This window comes from Sprattus sprattus, assembly GCF_963457725.1.
Source record: "Sprattus sprattus genome assembly, chromosome: 17".
In the NCBI taxonomy this organism is placed as follows: domain Eukaryota; kingdom Metazoa; phylum Chordata; class Actinopteri; order Clupeiformes; family Clupeidae; genus Sprattus; species Sprattus sprattus.
Window position 1 is genome coordinate 20691781 of NC_137915.1, and position 23557 is coordinate 20715337.

The following is a 23557-nucleotide window of genomic DNA, read 5'->3' on the forward strand; positions in this document are numbered from 1 at the left end:
CTGTGCATATATAACCTCACTCACCCCCCCCCCCCCCCCTTGCCTTTGAAGTGCCAGAGGCATCTGCGCTTGTCATCTGAGCCTGTGGCGGAAAACCAGAGCGGAAGTGTACGCAGCGCCGCTAACCTGTCAGAGCCTGAGCTTGTGCTCCGGTCAGAAGCCCCTCAGATCAGCCACGCTGCCTCACTCGGCCCCACAGAGCTGATAATTGCATTGCATAAGGGGCTTTAGTGGAAAACACCCACAGAATGGCACACATTCACAGTTCATGGAAGCCAGCGCACTGCCACTATGCAGGTATGGGAAGCTGAGCGTGTCTTTATGCTCGCCCAAGTCCCTAACAATCAGTGATCTGATGTTTGCCGTCACCTTAAGATTCCTTTATCACAGTCGTCTATGACATTCAGTCTGTCCTCTACAACAGTGTCTTTAAACTTTGTTTTTAAATTCTGCATGAAAGCTTCCAAAAAAGCCTTTTCAGATTTTGTTGCAAGTAATATGGGATTCTTGCATCACATTTCTCAGCCAGGGAGTGTATTTCCACGTGAAACAATGGAACACCTTCAACTGAACCAGAATAACCTCTCATCCTTGACTGCATCAACAGCAGGTGTCCCTTAATCCTGGCCACAGTCCTACATCCTTAAACAGAGATCTCAGGCGCCTAGTAGGTCTGTGTGAGAGCACCGTGTGCGAGTGTGATTGTGCCACGGAGGCCATGTGTGTGTTGGCCATTGGAGGACTGTGGGCTGTGTGTGAGCCTATGTGTGTGTCGGCCATTGGCGTGTGTGTGGGGTGTCTACGGTTAGTGTGGGCTGTGTGTGAGCGTATGTGTCTGTCGGCGATTGGCGTATGTGTGGGGTGTCTGCGGTCAGCTGGTTGGGGGGGGGAGTTGGACAGGAGGGGTGAGTGTAAGGGGATCTCCAGCCCTGGAATTTTGTTAGGGGGGGGGGGCTGGAATCTCCTAGTTTGGATGCTTTACACACCTCATAGGGCTTCCCCCTACAGTGACTCACTGTCATCCATCCCCGGAGTTCAGACACTCAACATCGCAAATCACAATCATCACCCAACACACACACACACTCACGCTCTCTCTCTCACACACACACACACACACACGCTTACAAACACTTGCTGGTACTGCTCCTCTGCTCCTGAGCAGCACCAACCTCACCACCAGCACCAGCAGGGCTCCAGCAGCATGGACTCTCCCAAGGGCTGGCTGCCCGCCCTGAGGCAGCTGCTGAGCGGGCCGCTGCAGCTCCGGCTCAAGGCTCTGCGGAGGCTCTTCACCGAGGGGCAACGGGTGCGACAGCAGGGGCAACAGGGGGGGCCGCTCAGTACTGTGAGTACCATAGCGCTGCGGCTGGGCACGCTGATCAGATTTCGGTTCACTGTCCAGCGCTGACGTGTACCAGCGCTAGAGTACAGTGTGAGTGTGTTTGTGTACAAACAAACATGCCCTATGTTTTATATTTTATTAATATGTAACATATTAAAAAAATATAGTTTTTATTTTACCTTAAGGACTGACATGGCCATTTTTGTGCTGTGCAATTAAGGAAGTGCACTTATTCTGTGGGAGTTTTCTTGGTGAGAAATTCTGGCCACCGCTGATGGGGTTTTCTTGAAACTTGGGTACTTTTGTTGGAAACCGATATTAGCACCCTGTCATCCGCTTAATTGAATTTAGTCTTCTTAAGTCAGCTTTTCAGTCTGCTGTGATTTGGGTTTTCCATAATGTATCTCTTTGCACTCATAACAGTTGACACGGGAATCTGGTTGCTTAATTCTCAGGTTGGATATAGAAAAAGTTTCTCAGGTGGTGCTGTTTAAATTGGCCCTCTGGTTGGAAAATGTGTCAGGGATCTCACTGTATTTCCACTCATATGGGCGTGTGCTCTGGACTTTCCAAGATTTTGATTGTACCAGATTTTCCATGTTATTGTGTGCTGGACATCATTGTGTTGTTGTGCGGCAACGAGTCCTTGTTGTTGCGGTGTCTTCCAGAAAAGAATGTGTGAATGTGTTGAAATGTTTCAAAGGTTGGAGGTGGAGTTGTGTGTGCTCATGTTACATGTTACAGCTGGTCAGTAATCAGGCTCCTTTGCACTGGATAAGATGACTGTGGGCCATAACTTACGCACAACAAAGAAGGACATTGCGGAAAGCTCTTTTGATTCCTAGGGCACATTACATGGTAATTTCACAACGCAATTTCATGCGCAAAGAATTTAGGGCAGACCCACGCTTTTTTTGGGGCGTGTCTGATCAAAAAGGTGGGCGTTTTGGGTAAATTATTTTGAGGAAGGTGCACTCTCATTTCCTGGTTTTCAACGTCTGACAGGCAGATCTAATCTAATCTCTGTCACCGTTATTTAACTAAACTAAATGTTAACCAATAGATACATAAATTATGCAGTTAGGGTCAAATATGCTCTAAACCACACGGACAGTGCATTAAATAATCCAATATCATGAACTGGGGCCCTCAGTAATGCACAAGAGAAACAAAAGTCATATTTTGTTTTGTATTTCACTGGGTTTAGACCACTGATCAACGGGTCTTTCTCCCATCTCCCGTTCTAAAATAGCCTAACACTCCTGTTCTTAAAAAGCCTCACGTCACTATGACGACGCAATGAACATGAGCCTAAAGTGAGAAGGAGCGCAATTTCTGTGTCTGCAAATAGGATAATTGTTTACACTGTAAATATATTATATATTTTGATATATTTATATTATTATATATTTCGATATTGTGTTGCCAACACAGAATACTGTCACTGACATAAGTTGACATTCTATCCGAGTTCAATAATGTTGCTTGACTTATAGTAGCACAAAGCACATAAAGCTGTTTATATAAATACAACTAGGGTTATTGTAATAGTGATCGAGAAAACATAAAGAGCCTCGTCAGATGCTCTGTCTATATTCCTTGTATTTCGTCTTGCAGTCAAATCTATCAGTTTATACGTTCTGTATTAAATTTCATTTCAAATTAGAATGCAACATAAGTATTAGACAAAGATGAGCCGATGTAGACGGTACATTTCCTTCCCTGTAACTCACTTTTCACCGCCACACACCTCCCTGAACTCAGAAGCACAAAAAGGGAATATATCGAGAAAGAGGAAGACTCATCAAACATCACCGCTGATAGTTTCCAAAGTTTCTTACTATTATTTTAGGGGCTATTTAGGGTTGGGGTCAAAAAACGGCTTATGGTATAGCATTCCCGTGTGAAGATCACACACAAACACACACACACACACACACACAGTGTTGTGCCTAGAATAACTTTAAACCCTGTCTGTCCGGGGGCTGTAATGACATGGACTTCGAGAGGACAGATTAGTATTGATCAGCTAGCAGCAGGCCTACTCTGTGCTGTGTGTATGGTGTTACTTTCTGACTGTTTGAAGTTTTGATTGTGTGTGTGTGTGTGTATCACCGTGTGTGTCTACCACAGAACTTCAAAATTATTTTGTGTGTGTGTGTGTGTGTGTGTGTGTGTGTGTGTGTGTGTTTGTGAGGCCTGTGTGTAGTCCGTGGCCACAGGTGTTCTTTAATCCTGTGATTAAGAGCTGCTTGTGACATGAACATCTAGGATCAGCACCATCTGTGTTCTGACTCACCCGTTCTGAAATACCAGCACAGACAGGCACTCTTCTCACCCTCAGCTCTCGCTGTGCACACACAGGCTCCCAGCAGGCCAGCAGGCCAATCAGGCCTGTCAGTCGAGCGCCCACACGCTGTCCCAAATGAGCCCCAGTAGGTTTTATCCACCACAAAGCCTGGGATCAATTGATTTTGTCTGTGGAACTGATCAGACCCAGTGAATTCTACGAAAAGTGTCTTAACACATTCGGGTTCTGCCTCCAGCACAAGGTGCATCGCAAATACGTCATCTACTGCCACGGAGACTGTTAATTAGCTGCCGGCTGCTTGAGGGAATGGATCACCCCTTTGGCTCACAAGTAAAGAGAGCCCATCACTGCCTCTGCTGCACCGTGCTTTCCTCACCGGTCTTTTTCTCCACTCAACAAAGTGGAACCGTTTTTGGTTTACAGGTGCAGGTTTACAGGTGTGTAGCCAGTTGTGAGACTTGTTAACTATTGTCTCTTTAAAACAATCATTGTTTGTTTTAAATCTTACCTTTCTGTCCAAAGGAATGTGTTTTTTTATATCGTTACCCTTATGTAAACAATTAAAGCCAACTCGAGGCTTTTTAAGAAACATTTCTTTCCATTCTGGAAGGATTTTTCTATGTACATGTTGGCTATTGTAGTTATTGTCTGCTAGCATATACTGATGGGTGGTGCCTGCTTTGGCAGGTATGTTATTATGTTGAAAGGGATCTGACTTGGGTATGAGTCATCACACACACACACACACACACACACACACACACACACAGATTGTGAAAGATCCTCTTTGTTCTTAGCTGTGGTATTAGTAAAACTTAGCGTCAGCCCACTTAATTTGACTACATCACAGGTCAGCTGATTTTATTAATGAAGAATTAGCCCTTCTGATCACCTGATCAACATTCCCTGACGTTTGTATACCAGATGCTTGGATGTGTGTAGCGAGGGCTTTTGGCTCTGAGTTGATGTTATTCTGAATAAGTCAGTTCCTGAAGTCTGTATTCATAGACAGCGCTTTTCCCAGGATCCTCTCCTGCAAATGTTTTTCACAAGTGTGCGTCTCTCCCCCCCGCTCGCTTCGGAAGGCCTGCGAGTGCTGGAACTTGTGTTCGTGTAGAGAGGCGTCACATTTCCATTCCTGGCTTCATTATCATGAGGTGTGAATTATGCTCCACAGAGTTGGTAGGGGAGTGCTCATCTGCCTCAGAGTGCAGGTGCCTGTATGACTCTATGTCTTTCCCTCCCTCTCTCACACTCTCTTTCTCTCCCTCCCTCCCTCACCAGCTCTGTGTCTTTCTCTCCCTCCCCTTCCCCTCATCCTCCCTCATATTGATTGGTCAGATATTTCTACCCAGTGAAAATGCAAGTTGCTGAGTGAGAGTCAGTCCCACACAGGCTGTTGAGCTTTGCTGGCTGGTCTGTCCTGATCTTTTCATGGACGCTTTCAGCTCCAAACTAGAGAGCAGGCGTCACAGCACCGTCTCTCCACTCTTCCCCGTCATCTTATGGAGGGGCAACAGGATGTTTACCCTTTAGAGCTGACAAGGGGAAGGGTTTCATGGACTCTATTATAAAGCTTCAGCCCCAAGACACAGCTGTGCGGTTTAGCCTTTAGCCTAGCCGTTCAGCAGAGCGACAACTTGCCTCGGTGAGAAACCTGTGAGACGCTGCCTGACTTTTGAGAAGTAGCTTGATTTGAAGTTTCTACGGCGCGGGTGAAGGTGACTGCTCCCCCCGCCTCGTGTTTCTCCACCTGAGGCTCCGAGGCTCGGTGTGGCACCATAGCATGGCAGCATGCTGACTCCGCTGAGCCCCCCAGCCCAGCAGGATCATCACCAACCTCACCTTCACCACCACCACAGCCGCCAACCCCGTCAGCACAGTCATCACGGCTGCTGCCACCAGGCTGCTGCTGCTGCGGCTGAACCTCCGCGTCCGCTAGCGATGGAGCGTTCGCTGGTTTCCACTCGCCTGCGTTCGCCCTGGAACTCACAGGTACTCTGTTGTGGAGAGAGAGGGAGAGAGAAAAAAGGAGAGAGAGAGAGAGAGAGAGAGAGAGGTGGAGGAGAAGATTGAAGAGGTAGAGAGTACTAGAGGAGGACAGATTTTGTTGTCACCCGTTACTCCACAGTCAGGCAAGCACGCCAGCTTGTGAGGGTTTTGATGGCTTTGTGTCCCTGTTGTGTAAAGTTTCCACAGTCAGAGAGAGAGAGAGAGAGCATGAGAAGTAGTGCTGGCCATAAATATGGGCTGGATAGAGTGACAATGATTGATGGGGGGCAGAGATGAAAAATATAGATGACTGGAAAGCTGGAGAGAAAGGTAAGAGAGGGGGAGAGAGAGAGAGCGCGAGAGAGAGAGAGAGCATGAGCAGTAAGGATGAGAGTACATAAAGAAAGCCATGGTAAGAGAAAGGGAGAGAGAGAGGTTAAGAGTCTATGAGTAAGGAAGAGTACGCAAATACAAAGTCATAGAAAGAGACAAGAAGAGTAAAAGAGAGTGAGAGAGAAAGTGAGGGAGGAGAGAGAAAGTGAGAGAGGAGAGTGGAGAGACTGTAGCATGAGCGCTGAGTCTTTAGTCACCCTCCTCCACGCCCACTGTTGCTGTGATGAAGCAGGAGGATTGGGGGCGATGTCATGGCAACCGTGTGGGAAGCTGTCCGTCATGGGCTTTGTGCAGAGCACAGTCTCTCTCCCTCTCTCTCTTTCTTTCTCTCTCTCTCTCTCTCTCTCCCTTTCTCATACTTTCTGTGTGTGTGTGTGTGTGTGTGTGTGTGGCACGTAAGAACATCCAGACAGACTTTGGGGATGAAGCGTGGGTTGGGTTGAGGGGCTTAGTGGGGTATGACCTCTCCAGTAACCCTCCTACCTCATCGGATGACGATGATGATGAGGATCAGGGGGAGGCCGAGGGCATGAAGGAGTCTCCCTTGACTTGTCCTGGCTCAGAGAGGGCCTGTCCAGTTGTGTGTCTGGGATGGGGTTTGGGTGGTTGGGTGTAGTTGTGTATGGGACAGACAGGTGTAGTTGTGTGTGGGACTGACGGGTGTAGTTGTGTGTGGGACAGGCGGGTGTAGTTGTGTGTGGGGGCTGGGACAGGCGGGTGTAGTTGTTTTTGCCTTCACTCTGAGCGTGGATGTGTTTTCATGTAGAATTGTCTGGACCGCACTCGTGCTTGTGAATACAGCATGGCTGATGAATAGTTGGATTTGAGTGCACTTTGTGTGTGTGTGTGTGTGTGTGAGGTGAGAGAGGGGGAGGGAGAGAAAGTGAGTCAGACCTGGATGAATGCTCTTAACAGGAATATGTGACGTGTGTTGTTGTGGTGGTAAAATTCTGGAGCTGAAGGGCAGTGAGATGTGGCCAACGATAAAGCTTGCTTAACTTCCTTTTAACTGATTTTCATGGTGTGCAGAGTCCTACTGTGTGTGGGTTGTTATTTGTTCAAACGAAAGGTGTACTACATCTTGCAATTTAGTGAAGTGCTTTTGTGGAGTAATTTTGCATCTGATGGTCTTCCCCTTTGTGGTATGAAGCCTGTGCTCAAATGGCCACAGAGAGGAGAACTCAAAAGTGTGTGTTTGTTTGTTTTCCACAGGAAGAAATCTCGGTGAAGGAGATCAGCATCACGCACCATGTCAAGGAGGGCTCGGAAAAGGGTGACCCACGGCAGTTTGAGCTCCGCAAAGTCCTGGGACAAGGATCCTTTGGAAAGGTAGATGAAAGGATGCAGTGTGTTTTCGTGTCCCTCAGTGTGTTTCTACACTGCAAAAATGCTTTTCTAACCTAGTGTTATTACTCTTATATTGAGATGAAAAAATCTAGTTGGTCTTGTTTTTAGCTAAATTGAACTTACCTAGTGCTCTTTGGTAAGGTTATTTTTGCCTATTTCAAGCAAATATTACTTATTTTAAGAAACCTTAACAAGCCAAATTTGCTTAACGCACTGGCAGCCAAATTTGCTTGTTTTAAGCAAAATCTGCTTAAAACAAGCAAATTTGGCTGCCAGTGCGTTAAGCAAATTTGGATAAAGATAATGAGAGCAGAAGTAAAAAAGATGCCTCCCAGGTATGACTGTGCTACCTCTGTGGGTCCCTGATGATGGTTGTAATTGAGATGGGAGTTTGAGAAAGACTAGCTGTAGGGTAGACTCCCCGGATGAAGCGTTCTTGAACAGTCTGCAGACTTAAATGTGACGGAAGTTTGCAAGGTGGTTAAGATAACTTAGTCACGGGAAGGAGATGATATAGTCGCACGCACAGACCTCTGGATGTCATCACAGTTACAGTTTCCTCAGACTTCCTGTTCAGTCACACATTAACAGATTTAAAAAAAATATGCTAAATTGTATCTTGTTAGTTCGAGGGATCTGCACAAGTTAGGCAGAAAATATGTACTCAATTCCGTTTCAAGAAAGTTCTTTTGATAGAAAGTCTGCAGTTGGTTGCAACATTACATCGCATTAAACAGTACTTTCTTCACCCAGGCATATTCAGCCATAGAGCTTTGATTCAGCTCATTGGAAAGCTGAAGGAAGTTTTGGATACTTAAATGAATACCTTGCCTAGATATCGCTTCAGAAAGGCAAGGGAGATCACCCCCCCCCCCCCCCCATTTATATTTTTCACCTGATTGTTTGTATAACTAGTCTCAACTGCATCCTAAAACATTAAAATCCCTGTTGCTCGACGGTGAGATGTGAAGCAACATTCATAACTCCTCAGAGCCCTGGAGCCAAAACCTGCTGCTTTAAAGGAGACATAAAAGGCAGGGTTGTGTGTCCATGCTCAATAATTGCACTCCCATGTGCACAAAGCCCAGAATAATTTATGGAAATTATATTAGTAAAGTGAGCCGTGGAGAGCCCCTGCCCGCTAGTCGCTGTAGCTACTGACTCATCAGACTTGCAGTGCCCAAGGAGATTATTAATTGTGTTTTTGGTAGATGAGGATGAGGCTGAAAAGTAGGTCTTATTTTAGCAAGGATGTAAAGACCTGTGTGCACCAGACTCACTCGCTTTCTTTCTCTGTCTCGATACCTCACATATACACTGGACACTCTGTTTGTGATTGCTGTAGGTGTTCCTGGTGAAGAAAGTCACAGGTCCTGACTCTGGGCAGCTTTACGCCATGAAGGTGCTGAAGAAAGCCACCCTCAAAGGTAGGATCACGACAAACCAACTCCCACTGCAAGTTGGCCACACACAGGAAGTGACCTTGTAGAATAGGATTACTTAGGCTGACCTGAGGAGATTTGGTGTTTGAGCGTCTAGGGGAGGGTATGATTTTACCTAGTACTATACCCAGGGACCTGTTATGTGTTTTAATCTGGATTAGATACACAGTCATAATCATGATGAATATTATTACTCTCTCCTGAACCTCTCGGTCTCGCCACAGACTCCCCCTAGTGTCTGAAAGAAATATGGGTCATACCTCTCAGAGCGCACCATGTGTCTGTCTCGCCAGACATATTTAATATGTCAGAGTCAGACACAAGCATACATTCAGTCATGTAAACCTGTCATTCATATTCTCGGTCACCCTCTCTTTCACTCTCTCACCCTCTCTTTCTCTCCGTCTCCTCTTCAGTGACTGCATTCTTTTTGTCTCCTTTATTTAATTAGTCATCCAGTGCCATCTGTGTGATTGTGCCGTGCCAGAGCAGAGGTAGAGAAAGAGAGACAGAGAGAAACAGCAATAGAAGACATAGAAAAAGAGGGCAAGCGAGAGAGAGAGAGAGTGGATCGGATCGGGGGGGTGCTAATATTGACACAGTGAGGGAAAGCTTCTCAGCACCTCTGCTGATTGTCTTGATGACTCATGACAGTCTCTGTCTGTGTGTGTGTGTGTGTGTGTGTGTGTGTGTGTGTGTCTGCCTGCTTGTTGACAGTTCGAGATCGTGTGAGGACCAAGATGGAGCGAGACATCTTGGTTGAAGTGAACCACCCCTTTATAGTCAAACTGCACTATGGTGAGAAGAGGCCAGTGTTGCTTCGTCATGTAATCTATAAAACATTAACGACGGAAACTTGAAGGATTGTGTGTGGTTGTGTCTTTATATATGTTCTGACTGTCTCATGATTCTGTGCAGCATTCCAAACAGAAGGGAAGCTTTATTTGATCCTAGACTTCCTTCGAGGAGGGGATCTTTTCACTCGTCTATCAAAAGAGGTAAGGTGTGTGTGTACGTGTGTATGGTTGCAGTTGCATAGGTATGTGTGTGTGTGTGTGTGTGTGTGTGTGTGTTTGTGTATGTGTGTACGTGTGTATGGTTGCACATATACCTGCCCATTCACTGCATTACTGACACACCTGTCCCCCCTGTTTGCTAGGTGATGTTCACAGAAGAGGACGTGAAGTTCTATCTGGCGGAGTTGGCCTTGGCCCTGGACCATCTGCACGGACTGGGCATCATCTACAGAGACCTCAAACCTGAGAAGTATGTTATCCTGCACCCACTGGGTGTACATCATGCCCATCGACCACGCAACATCCACATCTGTGTTTGGAGTACCTTCAACATCTTCACCCTTGTGGGGAAAGAGCATGTTGTGGCAGAAGACACAAATATAATTTGCCTATTGCTGACACATAGTTCAGAGTTATCCATCCCAAATGTCTAGTACTGTACTTGGGCCTAGTGAGCTTCCTATTATGCGGATGTATCCCTATGGATACGATCCAACAAACCAATAAGGGGATGAATGAATTTTACACCTGAAAGTTTTTTAATGAACATAACCGGAAGATCTCAAATGAAATGCGTGACTTTGGTCCCCATGGCTTAATGGCTTCTCATGCCATGTTTGCTTGATATGATATGAACTGTGTGAATTTTATGTCTACAGTGTCCCAAGAGATCAGTATGATGTAGAAGTAGTAGCCCTCTGTACCTTATATTAACACTCACACACACACACCAGACACACTCACACACACTAGACATAGACCTGACACACACCACTCACACTACTGCCAAATCTCAGCCTCCCAATAGTAATCTCTAAATCATTGTAATGGGCGGTTGGAGGACAGACATTAAATTGATAACTATTCTCTTGTGTGTGTGTGTGTGTGTGTGTGTGCTTGCCAGCTTGCCAGACATGAGCTTGTGCGCCTGCCTGTAAATGCCTCTGCAGGGAGACTGTAATGTGATCTTCTGGTGTCTATGAACACTGTTGACTGCCTCTGTAATGCTATGAATTTTCTGCCCCCTAATTCCAGCATCCTCCTGGATGAAGAAGGGCACATCAAGCTGACGGGTGGGTAATTTTAATCCCCCCCCCCCCCCCCTCCATCTTTTTTCCTGCCAGCATCAGCAGCAGCCTAGCACCCTGGAGACTTGCTGTTCTGTCTCACTATCTGTTTATCTATCCCTCTCTCTTCACTTCTCTCACCTTTTCTTCTGTCCCCATTCTTTGTCCCCTCACTCTCACACGTCTGCTGCTCTCACCCTTTCCCCTTCTTTCGTCCAGCCACTCACCCCTTCTCTCCCTCCCGCTCTCTCATTTTGTTGGCACTGTTGTAAGCTGCATGAAAGCTGCTGTGCTATGCTCCTTTAGGAACTGTTATCCAGAATGCACCACTAGGTTTTTATCAGTGAGAAATATGTGTCAGTGGAAAAAGCTCTTGGAGCGCATAGCTGTAAATGCAACCTCACATGTGACTCACTCTCTCTCTCTCTCTCTCTCCCTATGTCTCTTTGTGTGTGTGTGTGTGTGTGTGTGTGTGTTTGTTCCACACACAGATTTTGGCCTCAGTAAGGAGTCTATCGACCATGAGAACAAAGCCTACTCTTTCTGCGGGACAGTGGAGTACATGGCCCCAGAGGTGGTGAACAGGAGGGGGCACACACACAGCGCAGACTGGTGGTCCTATGGCGTTCTCATGGTGAGCAGGAGCCACATCATTATCTCCTCACAGTCACTAGCCGCCAGTGTTACGCAGAAGTACTCCACCTCTCTGTGCAGCATGATATTCCAACATTGTTCCGACAGTTAGGTCTATCTTCTGTGGCCTCGTAGGAGGTACATTAAGTGCTGACTTTAAATGATGTGAAATGGCCTACAGTGTGTACTATAGAAATGTGAATTTAATAATGCATTGACATCTAAATAATTGCTACTCAGATTGTCTGCTGCGGTAGAATTGACATGGTTATTTTGGAGGATTTTACCACTGGGCGATCATTAGCGATGATCCAGAGTGATCATTAAGAATCTTCAGAGGATAAGTAGTGCTTAAAGGCTTAAAGGAGAGAGAAAAGAGGTGCAAGTTGTTTATGGGTTTGTTTTTTTCTGTCTGTTCAGTTTGAAATGCTAACTGGGACATTGCCATTCCAAGGCAAGGATCGCAAGGAAACCATGACCATGATTCTAAAGTGAGTACTCAAGCTCTTCCACTCCTCATTTTACACTCAAGCTCTTCCACTCCTCATTTTACACTCAAGCTCTTCCACTCCTCATTGTACACTCAAGCTCTTCCACTCTTCATTTTACACTCAAGCTCTTCCACTCCTCATTGTACACTCAAGCTCTTCCACTCCTCATTGTACACTCAAGCTCTTCCACTCTTCATTTTACACTCAAGCTCTTCCACTCCTCATTGTACACTCAAGCTCTTCCACTCCTCATTGTACACTCAAGCTCTTCCACTCTTCATTTTACACTCAAGCTCTTCCACTCTTCATTGTACACTCAAGCTCTTCCACTCTTCATTTTACACTCAAGCTCTTCCACTCCTCATTTTACACTCAAGCTCTTCCACTCCTCATTTTACACTCAAGCTCTTCCACTCCTCATTGTACACTCAAGCTCTTCCACTCCTCATTTTACACTCAAGCTCTTCCACTCCTCATTTCCACATGATGACCATTTCCTGTAAAAATGCAGCTCTTCAATTTGCTGTATCACAGGGCTCAGGCAGCACTGCAGACTAAAACCTCCTGTGTAATCCAGAGAGAGAGAGATAGATAGAGAAACTAAGAGAAAATACGATTTTAAAGACATTAAAATGTGAAGGTATGCTACCGTGGGACATGAGTAACTGCTTAGCAAATGGATCTTGGCAGTAATGGTGGCTGGAATTAATTAGAGTGGCTGTATCTTGAGAAAGGCTGCTTGCTAAGCGCCAAGAGATGCAGATGTAATGGGGTCTAACACTCCCAGAGCAGAGCAGACTGTGTGTGTGTGTGTGTGTGTGTGTTGGAGAGATGATGGATATTTTGTTCAACCAGATAAGAGCCCATTCACCATATGGCTAATAGTCACTTGCAGCCGTAGAGGACAGCAATAATATTTAGTTTCTTCATTCCTACTTTCATGTTGTGAGAATTCTGGTCAGATTTAACCTGCAAGAAAATAAACATTTAATGTCCAAACAGATTAGACAGTCTCTGTGTCACCACACAGCCATATACGTACACACACACAGTAATGGAGCACATCATCACTGAATACATTTTAAATTACAGCGGTTAGATGTTGGCTATCGTCAAGCATTATTTTTTTTATTTCTCCCCACTAATGACCATTCCCCTCCTCGCATGTCTCTCCCGTAGAGCTAAGCTGGGGATGCCACAGTTCCTGAGTTCGGAAGCACAGAGCCTCCTCAGGAGCCTGTTCAAAAGGAACCCCTCCAACAGGCTTGGTAAGCAGCCGCACCAGAAAGCTAAATTGGAGAGCTGGTTATTTTAGCATTTGGTAATTTAGTCAAACACTCCTTGAAAGAGATGTATCTTTTAATAAAAGCTGGGAAACTGTCAGTGCTCCTTGGATATTGAAATCCACAGCCAAGGCTAGAGGTGGCTTTGTTCTCAACTACCTTCCTTAAAGACAGCGGACATATTTCTGGCAGTGCTGGACTCTGAGCTGTTTCATTCTGTGTAGGTGCAGGTCCAGATGGGGTCGAGGAGATCAAGAGGCATTCATTCTACTCTAACATAGACTGGAATGTAAGTTTGTAATCAGTAGAAATAAGGAGCAATGAAATTCGCAGTAAGCTTTTGTCATGCTTTTCTTAATGAGATTTATAATGAGCTTGTTATTTCTGTATGCTTTTTGTTGCTGTTATGGGCTTTATGTGATATCTCTAAACTCTCTTTCAGAAATTATTCAGACGAGAGATCCATCCACCCTTTAAGCCTGCTTCAGGGCGACCTGATGACACGTTCTACTTTGACCCAGAATTCACAGCAAAAACCCCCAAAGGTGCCATGTCACACTACACTCCTAACCCCCTGACCTGCTTTTCTGTGAGTTCAAACAATGCAAGATGCTACTTAGCGAGTGGTGCTTGTCCCATTGCGTTAATGAGGGTTGAATGATTTTTAGAATACTGCCGCAGTGCTTGATGGGAGCGGTGTTGAGAATAGTGCTGCTACTGTGTGTGTGTGTGTGTGTGTGTGTGTGTGTGTGTGTGTGTGTGTGTGTGTGTGTGTGTGTCTGTCTGTCCAAAATTTGTGCTGAAGCATTGCATGTTTCCAATACACAAATACACATACAGACGTTGAAGACTGAGGAAGAGAGGGGAAAAATACAGAACGTGCATTCCTGCTGAAACAGTGCTCAGAGCAGTGTGTGTGTGTGTGTGTGTGTGTGTGTGTGTGTGTGTGTGTGTGTGTGTGTGTGTGTGTGTGTGTGTGTGTGTGTGTGTGTGTCACACAGTACTCATCAGTGTTTTTCTTTCCTGCTGCAGACTCCCCAGGCGTGCCTCCCAGTGCCAACGCTCACCAGCTCTTCAGAGGCTTCAGCTTTGTGGCAATCAGCTCTGAGGACGAGACCCAGCCACTGCCCAGTAGCAACATGACTTCCATAGTCCAGGTGCCAGTATGTCTCATACTCAATCACTGTCACACACACACACACACACGTACCCACAAACTCACATCACACTGTACCTTTCTCTAGAGCACGACTCTCTCTGACGTGTTTGGTAAGGGTCTAACAAAATGTGTCTATCCCTCGTCACAATTTTGTGCATGAACTGTATGCATGAACTGTATTTTCTTTATTACATTTCAGAATGTAAGTCAAATACAATCTAATTTACAGCCCTGTTAATGTAATATTGGTTGCAATTTAACACTTACAGTACAGAAAATCAGACAACATTTGTCGTTTTTAAATGTTCTGTGCACAAATAAGTCTTACCTTACCGTACTTCCTGTGCATGCACAAGCACACATACACTCACAAATCAAAAACGTTGTCTGAAGCCACTCTTGTGCGCCCCCTGCAGCAGCTGCACAGAAACACATCCCAGTTCAGCGAGGCCTATGAGATGAAGGAAGACATTGGGGTGGGCTCCTACTCCATCTGCAAGCGCTGCATCCAGAACAGCACTGGCATGGAGTACGCCGTCAAGGTGGGCTATCCTCACTGCAATGGTAACACAACACAACCGCAGCTGTGAGTGGGTAAAGCCCATGATGGATTTGCCATAGTCTGCAATGGTGCAATGACCTTTTGAAATGTGCTCTGATCTAAATGCAGATCATTAATAAAGCTAAGCGGGACCCGACAGAGGAAGTGGAGATTCTGCTGCGGTACGGCCAGCATCCCAACATCATCACTCTAAAAGACGTAAGATCGAGTCGCCCCAGACTCACTCGCTTTCTCTCTTTGTCTCAATCACACTCACACACACACACACACACACACACACACACACAAATACTCACACAAATACTCACACAGATGCACGCACTCCCTCACTTTCACTCTCTCTCACACACACACACACACACACACACACACACACACACTCACACACACACACACACACACTTTCACCAGACAGGGATTAACTAAGTGCTTGACCAAATATCTGTCAAAACACAATCGGGCCAAGACGCACTATAATCCTTGTCTGGGGAAAGAGACTCAAAGTATAGCTGACCTTGAACGATGTCAAATGTCAGAGGCTTGATTCAGCCCGGTGCCTAAGTCTTCTTTAAACCTACTGAGCATACATTAACATATACAGTCGTGGCCAAAAGTTTTGAGAATGACACAAATATGCATTTTCACAAAGTTTGCTGCTTCAGTGTCTTTAGATATTTTTGTCAGATGTTACTATGGAAGGCTGAAGTATAATTACAAATATTTAATAAGTGTCATTGGCTTTTATTGGCAATTACATGCAGTTAATGCAAAAAGTCAATATGTGCAGTTTTGACCCTTCTTTTTCAAGACCTCTGCAATCCGCCCTGGCATGCTGTCAATTAACTTCTGGGCCACATCCTGACTGATGGCGGCCCATTCTTGCATAATCAATGCTTGGAGTTTGTCAGAAATAGTTTTTTTTGTTTGTCCACCCGCCTCTTGAGGATTGACCACAAGTTCTCAATGGGATTAAGGTCTGGGGAGTTTCCTGGCCAATGGACCCAAAATATCAATGTTTTGTTCCCCGAGCCACTTAGTTATTACTTTTGCCTTATGGCAAGGTGCTCCATCATGCTGGGAAAGGCATTGTTCATCACCAAACTGTTCCTGGATGGTTGGGAGAAGTGGCTCTCAGAGGATGTTTTGCTCTCTGACAAAAATATCTAAAGACACTGAAGCAGCAAACTTTGTGAAAATGCATATTTGTGTTATTCTCAAAACTTTTGGCCACGACTGTACATTAACGGGCAGTGAAACTCCTCCTGTAGACAATTCCCAAGAAATGTCTACCAAAGTTGTTGTTTTTTTTTTAATAAAGAAGTAACGAAAAAGGCTTACAACTTGTGTGAGCTTAAAAATATTATAGTTTAAAGAAAGCAACAGTGATTTACTAAGTAACCATTACTATGAAATTGTTGAAAAACCATCTGATAGAAGCTGTATCATCTGTCTGATGATATTGATTAGTCATGATGCTTCTGCTGGCAGGTGTATGATGATGGTCGCTCAGTTTACCTGGTGACGGAGCTGCTGAAGGGTGGAGAGCTGCTGGATAAGATCCTCAGACAGAAGTTCTTCTCTGAGAGGGAAGCCAGCGCTGTCCTGCACACCATCACCAAGACCATGGAGTACCTGCACAGTCAAGGGGTAATGTCTCAGGGTTACCAATCTGATGCACTATAAGCAGTGAGGTTTCAGGTTCTGCCACAGTTTTTTGGGGTTCCCATGTATGAAGCCAGCTATAAGATGTCGGCTAAAGAGCTAAGAAATGTTCATGAATGACACAAAATACCAGGTAGCTCTTTTAGATTCATGAAGTTGAAGTTGCCCACTAAGTCTGCCTACATACAGAAAAAAAACAAAGCTATTACCAGAAAGAGCCCATTCCAAGTGCAGTTTTGTTTGTTGTTGGTTTGATACAAAACTACTCTGTCTGTAACCTTTCTTGTATTATTTGTGAACAGGTGGTGCACAGAGATCTGAAGCCCAGCAATATTCTGTACGTAGATGAACTGGGTAACCCGGAGTCTATCCGGATTTGCGACTTTGGTTTTGCCAAGCAGCTTCGGGCAGAGAATGGGCTTCTGATGACACCCTGCTACACTGCAAACTTTGTAGCTCCAGAGGTACACAGCAACTTAGTTTCACTTTCTTCTGTGTCTCTTGTTCTACTGTTTACTGTTACTGTGTGTTTCATTTAACATCAAATAACTCAGTATTGTGTTTCCTTTCTGCAGGTGCTGAAGAAGCAAGGCTATGATGCAGCCTGCGACATCTGGAGCCTCGGTGTACTTCTGTACACAATGTTGACAGGGTAGGTGCACTGAAAAAAAATGAAATCTTAGATGAAATATCTTAAATCAAGGTAATATATGATTGTCTTTTTAGACATTTCTTCTTACCAGGCACGTTTTATGTTAGAGCATTTCACTTGCTTCGAGCGTTTCAGTCCTAAATAATCTTAATGAGGTATTATAACTTGTTACTGAGATGTTATGACTGGTTCTGAGCAAGTTGATTCAAACTAGAATTGCCATAATTATAAGGCAGTTTGATCACCACTGACAGGTACAAAACTGCTTTGTCAAAGTCAGAGTCAAGACAAATGTACTGTCAAGGAGAACTTAGTCACACTAGTTTTAAGATATATTTTGACCAAAACAAATCTTAGTAGGTCAAATTTTCCTGTTCTGTTGGCAGATTATGTTTATGTCATATATCACCCATTTTATTACTTTTTTCCCTTGTTTTTGAAAGCTGAATTTTTGCCGAGTGTGCTGGCACTGCTGTTTATGACAGTGTGGTGGGTGTGAGGAGAATGTGAGAGACTGGCATTGGATAGTGCTTCTGCTCAGGAGCTGAGGCCTATAACGCTGTTTCATAACACAGTTTAGAGTATCAGATTAGCTACAGCAGAATCATTGGTTCAATCACAAGAGAATGAAGGCACGCATGGAAAAGAATAAACCTCAAACCCCACAGCACTTGTTAGTTGTTTACTAAATGCATCTCTAATGGGTTTTTTATTTGGCTCTGTGTTCTCCACAGCTTCACTCCATTTGCTAATGGTCCAGAGGACACACCGGAAGAGATTCTGGCTCGGATTGGGAGTGGGAAGTTCTCCTTGACAGGTGGCTACTGGAATTCCGTCTCAGCCGAGGCAAAGGTAATGTTGGCACCTTTCATCCTAAATCCTTAAGCATGATCCATTGGAAAGATTCAACTCAGTTCCTGTATTGGAAGGCACAGCATTGATTTATTGTCGCAAGGTGTATAGTAATTCTCAACTCAAAAAATATGGCTTTGATACAGGTAGTGTTGTAGATTAAAATGCCTTGTTTTCTTATCTCTTTCTCAGGACCTGGTGTCTAAGATGCTGCATGTGGACCCTCATCAGAGGCTAACTGCAGCTCAGGTGCTGCGACACCCCTGGATAGTACATAAGGACCAGCTGCCCAAGTACCAGCTCAACAGACAAGATGCCCCTCACTTAGTCAAGGTATTCTATTGCACATTTTTATTGTACATTTGTCTATCGTACAATTTTTTAGCAAATGAGATAATATACTTCCTACGTTTGTCCAAAACACTTTGTGTCTTATCCACTGTTGATGTGATGGTGAACTAATACTGTTGTTCTCTCACAGGGGGCTATGGCTGCAACATATTCTGCACTCAACAGGAATGTCACTCCAGTTCTAGATCCTGTGGGCTGTTCTACTCTGGCTCAGCGAAGGGGGGCGAAGAAACTCACCTCCACAGCCCTCTGAGCCCCCTCCCACCCAACCTCCTATTGAACTTTCCCTCCCTAACCTCTCTGGGTGTGAGCTGGACACAGCCACTTAACCGAACCTGGAGACTACCGGATGCTACTGCACATTTCCGGCCCCCGATGCCAAATAGATTCAGAAACCCATTTCACTTGACTGAATCCCTCCAGCCTGTAACCTTCGAAACAGCAAAAGCCCTCGCTTATAGAATTATAACTGCCTCCAGCCAACAGACAAGGCAGCAGGAAGTGTCATGGAGGTGGAGACACATGCACATATACATGCATAAAACCTGTACCACATACATCTGAAGGTTAATATATAATGCAAATATATGATTGTATTGATGGTGACTTGTCAAAAGGACAGGGCACCATGCAAAGCACATTTCCCCCCTTTTTGGACAAGGATTATTTAGGCTGATCTGAGGAAGCAGTGAGGCCATTGCTGGAACAGTTGCTTTTGGGGGCTGATTGTAACACTCCCCTGATGTCTATGCTATACACCTCCAACTCCTTGGTGTCATCTTAGTTAACCTAGCCTCTGTGAGGCTATGTTGCTAAATATAATATTAAAAAAAGAAACCTGCCACTTACAGTGTCCAGCAGAAGAATATGTCAAAATTCAGTCTCCTGAAGACCCTTAAGTGTAGTTCCACAACAGCAAAAAAAAAAACTTTCTCTGCTATCTGCTCTGAGAGGGCTGCCCCTGGAAGGAATGCGGCACCATCAGTTCTGCATCTCAAGTCCCCTGTAGGAAGAGGCTGACAGCACGGAGACTGAGAGAGAGGCCTGGAACCGATGAACCAATTACCCAATTATGATTCCTCAGCATGGTCCAGCTGTATATCAGACCCCAAGTGCAGAGGATCTGCCCAGTTCTGATCCTGCGATGCAGAACTGTATATAACTCGGAAAAAAAGAGAACTCAGGTCTATATGAATGAAATGCAATGCATTATGTACCAGTGGAGCGACTCAAGCACACAGTAGTATTGTCCCAGCCCTCCGCTGTGATCTGTATGTACGTCATTAGGGATGTAATTCCTCAGTGACAGCATCATTTCTTTTCAAGACATAAATGTATTTTTATATGTGCATGGAATTAGTATAATCATTAGTGGCCAAGACGATATGTGTGTGTGTGTGCGCGTGAATGTATGTGTATATGCAGAACTGAGTTTTTTTTATGATTTCTACTGTATTCCAACAGGCGTATGAGTGACATACGTCAGATGAGACAGTAGAGGGTGTTTCCTTTTCCCTGGTCTCTCCCAACATTATACTGAGGACTGCTGGAAAAACTATTATTGCTTCTTGTCTAGAAAAGCTGCTACAGTTTGTCCCTCTTTTTTTGTAAATGTAGTTTAAAAAAACTAAAGATTTTTATCTAATAAAAAAGCTCTTATGTATTAAATTGTGTTTTGAGTTTAATGAACAAAAGCTTTTTACGTTCTCCCAAAAGAGACAAAGGCATGTTAAGTGTTTTATTTCTCATTTCTAAACAAGACACTATTCAAAAAGAGGATTAAGACAGTGACATTTCTGCAATTATTCAATGCAAATGTACAGAGGAATTACTACTACTGATTTCAAGTGTAAAAATATCATTTGTTAAAAACATGTCTCCCCAATGTAATAATCATCCTCAATTTGTCACATCGCTACTGTGTAAAATAATTCACATGACAATGACAGTAGGACATGCCAGAAATGCCGTCTTGTCTACAAAAAAAAGAAACTACATCCCTATTTGACAGCTGATAAAAACACAGATCCAAGATGTATTTACAGGTCTGTATAAGTAAATGAAATACAACCAGATTTCAATATACCATGATTGCTAGCAAAAATTCATCATTTATCATCAATTCATCATCTATAGCTTGGTAAGATACTTAATGTAATGACATATCCTCAGCCTGTAATAGACAGGCCCGACAACTATCAAATCATACACGACTTATATTTACAAAAGAACGAGATGAACATAATTTACTTCAATCACACTCCTACCTCTTTGACATGCAGCTTATTTTACCGAATAATTCTGAAAGCTTTTGAAAAAATGCATTACATCCAATAAATTCTTTCCTTGTCCTGGCACAACCGTCTCATAAAGGTGGAGGGTGGATAGCTCAAGGTACTGTTAACATATCTGAAGGGAGATCTCAAGATTGTCATCAGAGGCCTCTTCTATTTCAATCTCAGGTGATGTTTCCTCCTCCTCCTTCTTCTTCTTCACCTCCTCTTCAGCTTGATCTAAGGGCCCTGTAGTCTCACGCAATGGGTCTTCACCTAACGCCTCCAGCAGTGCACTACTGCCAGTGTCGCAGAGTGACTGCAGGGTCAGGTTCGGTTCAGGAACTTCAGAGTCCACCTGTGGTTTGGCTTCACCTTGTTGGGGCAGGTTCTTAATTTTAGCAGGATACTTCAGAGGTCTGCCTTTTTTCGTCACCACTGGCCTAGTCTCGGCCAGGTGCATCTCCAGGTCAGTTCGGGTATGCCCTTTCTGATGCAGCAGGAAGCCCCTCTGGGTGAGCTGGTAGACTTTGCATTTCTCACAATAGTACGGGGTTACCACAGTGTGCCTGTCCACGTGTCTCAGGTAGGCGTCGATTTTTAAAAATCTCTGATTGCAGTACTTACAGAGAAACCTCTCTCCGGGGTGTGACCTGACATGGGTATGGAGACTACCCTTTATTTCAAATTCTTCCCCACACACTGGACAAGGGTAGTTTGACCTAGCCAGGTGATTTTGCATGTGTTTGTTGAGACTTGACTTTTTGCGAAATCGCCTGTCGCACTTAGTGCAGCTGAATGACATTTGTGACTCCACACTCGCATGAACCTTTTGATGGGCTTTCAAAAATGCTTTGTGAGAAAAGTCCCTCCCACACTGATGGCAATGATATTCTTTCAGAAAGGGGTTAACGTTTAAGGTTTTGTGTTTAAGTTCATGCTGCTTAAGCACCCCTTTGTTAAGAAAACCTTCACCACAGTAATCACAGTGAAATGGTTTCCCATCATCATTTGGCTGAAAATGTTCTGTTGTGATGCCAGGGTCACCACTGAGCATGCTGTCCTCACTGGTCTGCTCGAATGATGAATCAACATATCCATTTTCATCATGTGGTTCCACTTTTACAACATTAAATGAATCATTCATCTCATCTTCAACCGGCTCGCCAGTCATGTCATCTTCAACCGGCTCGCCAGTCATGTCATCTTCAACCGGCTCGCCATTCATACCATCTTCAAACAGCTCCTCTTTCAAAAATTGTAAAGAAATGTTTTCAGTTCCATTTGTGTAACTATCACTTAGTGGAAGGTGCTGAAAGAAAACAAAATGTAAAATTTGAATTAAAGACTAGTAAAATGGCGTATAGACTTTTATTAAACAACTATATGCTCATTTACATCTGATGTTCAAATATCATATTTTTTAAATGGTAATTTGATTATACTGTTAGTCCATTACACCGCTATGCTAACGCTAAGATTTTCGGGTCTACCTGATCGACTGCCACATAAAGCTAGCTGATTAGCCAGCTAGAGTAAGCATGCACAGTAGGCTATGTACTGTAGAACTAACTTTGCATAAGAAACACACTGAAATTCACGGTATTAGAACACTTACGTCAGATTTATTTAGCTGTTCTACGAGTTCTTCTGGATAAATGCTGGGGATTGCATTTACATTTAATATCAACCGCGTTGTGAATCCCAAATCCAATTTAGTGAAGTCGTCTTCTGCGAAATGGCTACCACAGATCCTACTTGTGACAGAGACGTTATTTTCTTTTCCTCCTCTTTCCACGAACTGTGTCCACTGTCGACGTCTGTTTAGCTCCTCTGGTAAAGTGTAGTGAATAATTGTGTCCGATTTGTTTGGACAACCAGCCACTGCACATTTGTGAATCATGTTTGCTTCTTATTTCTCGCCAAGCTGCTTGCAAACACACCAGTTTCCGTTTTATTTTATCAAAACAGAGTAAAAAAAAAACTCGGTAGCTTCTTTGCTGCTCCTAATAAGCTGGTGGTGTTTCAACCAACTACCGCAAAAGTTCCAGTGTATACCGGTAACTATGTAGCTAGCTAGCTAGCTGGCTAATGGACTATTCGGTTCTGAAAAATAAAGTGGAAGTTTGTTCGACTCCTTCTTTGAGCAACCGAATGTTCTTATTATACGCACGCTGTCTTAAAATTGCATAATAGAACATATCACAATAAATTGCTTGCCAACTTTTTGAACAACACGCTTCCTCCGTGGTGTTTACAGGATAGGAAATCCCTGCAGACCACGTGACCAAGTTGTCACTGCCTTTCATTGAGTTCGCGAACAAAATTTGTGTTAAAATGTAGCTTACCTGTATTAGCCTATACAACATCAGTGGACACACTTAATGTATTTGTATGACCGTATAGCCTACCTGTTACTTCTCTACTTTATAAACTATGGTTTAAGTGGCCTATCATTTAATTTGAAATAGCGTTTTTTTTTTTTAAAGCCAATAAATGAAGCCATTTTTAAAACCTTTTTCCAGTCCTTTCCGTCCGTCGAGTAAAGATAGGCTTGAGTTACTGTATGTGCGACATAAAACTACAGCAGACTTCAGATGATTCTGTCGTAGGCCTACATAAGTTAGGCTAATTGATGCCCCGTATTTGTTTGCCAAGGTTGGGTATTTTAACTCCCTGGTAGTTAGTTTCTTTCTCAGGTGTGGGCTAAATAGCCACAAATAGCC

The 23557-nt window shown here is 44.2% G+C and overlaps 2 protein-coding genes across 4 annotated transcripts in view; one reads left to right on the top strand and one right to left on the bottom strand.

Moving 5' to 3' along the window:
• Positions 1–20149, top strand: part of rps6ka3b (ribosomal protein S6 kinase, polypeptide 3b) — a 34554-nt gene extending 14405 nt beyond the window's left edge. For 2 of the 3 annotated variants that reach the window (XM_080855600.1, XM_080855602.1), the window contains 20 exons: positions 7254–7370; positions 8734–8815; positions 9548–9628; positions 9749–9828; positions 9990–10096; positions 10882–10919; positions 11405–11547; positions 11967–12037; positions 13217–13305; positions 13545–13609; positions 13763–13865; positions 14353–14477; positions 14896–15021; positions 15150–15239; positions 16530–16688; positions 17006–17167; positions 17279–17355; positions 18090–18207; positions 18400–18540; positions 18689–20149. In XM_080855600.1, coding sequence (XP_080711726.1) covers positions 7254–7370; positions 8734–8815; positions 9548–9628; positions 9749–9828; positions 9990–10096; positions 10882–10919; positions 11405–11547; positions 11967–12037; positions 13217–13305; positions 13545–13609; positions 13763–13865; positions 14353–14477; positions 14896–15021; positions 15150–15239; positions 16530–16688; positions 17006–17167; positions 17279–17355; positions 18090–18207; positions 18400–18540; positions 18689–18811 — 2097 coding nt within the window. In that variant the 3' untranslated portion in view covers positions 18812–20149. The remainder of the gene's footprint in view (positions 1–7253; positions 7371–8733; positions 8816–9547; positions 9629–9748; positions 9829–9989; positions 10097–10881; positions 10920–11404; positions 11548–11966; positions 12038–13216; positions 13306–13544; positions 13610–13762; positions 13866–14352; positions 14478–14895; positions 15022–15149; positions 15240–16529; positions 16689–17005; positions 17168–17278; positions 17356–18089; positions 18208–18399; positions 18541–18688) is intronic. The other variant, XM_080855601.1, reaches the window with a different exon arrangement.
• Positions 20150–20521: 372 nt separating this feature from the next.
• LOC308378111 (uncharacterized protein) lies at positions 20522–22571 on the bottom strand. Its single transcript, XM_080854929.1, has 2 exons — positions 22450–22571; positions 20522–22143 (listed from the first exon to the last, which is right to left on the bottom strand). The coding sequence occupies exon 2, from the start codon at positions 22057–22059 to the stop codon at positions 20959–20961; it is 1101 nt and encodes a 366-aa protein (XP_080711055.1). The 5' UTR covers positions 22060–22143; positions 22450–22571; the 3' UTR covers positions 20522–20958.
• Between the last annotated feature and the right edge of the window lie 986 nt (positions 22572–23557).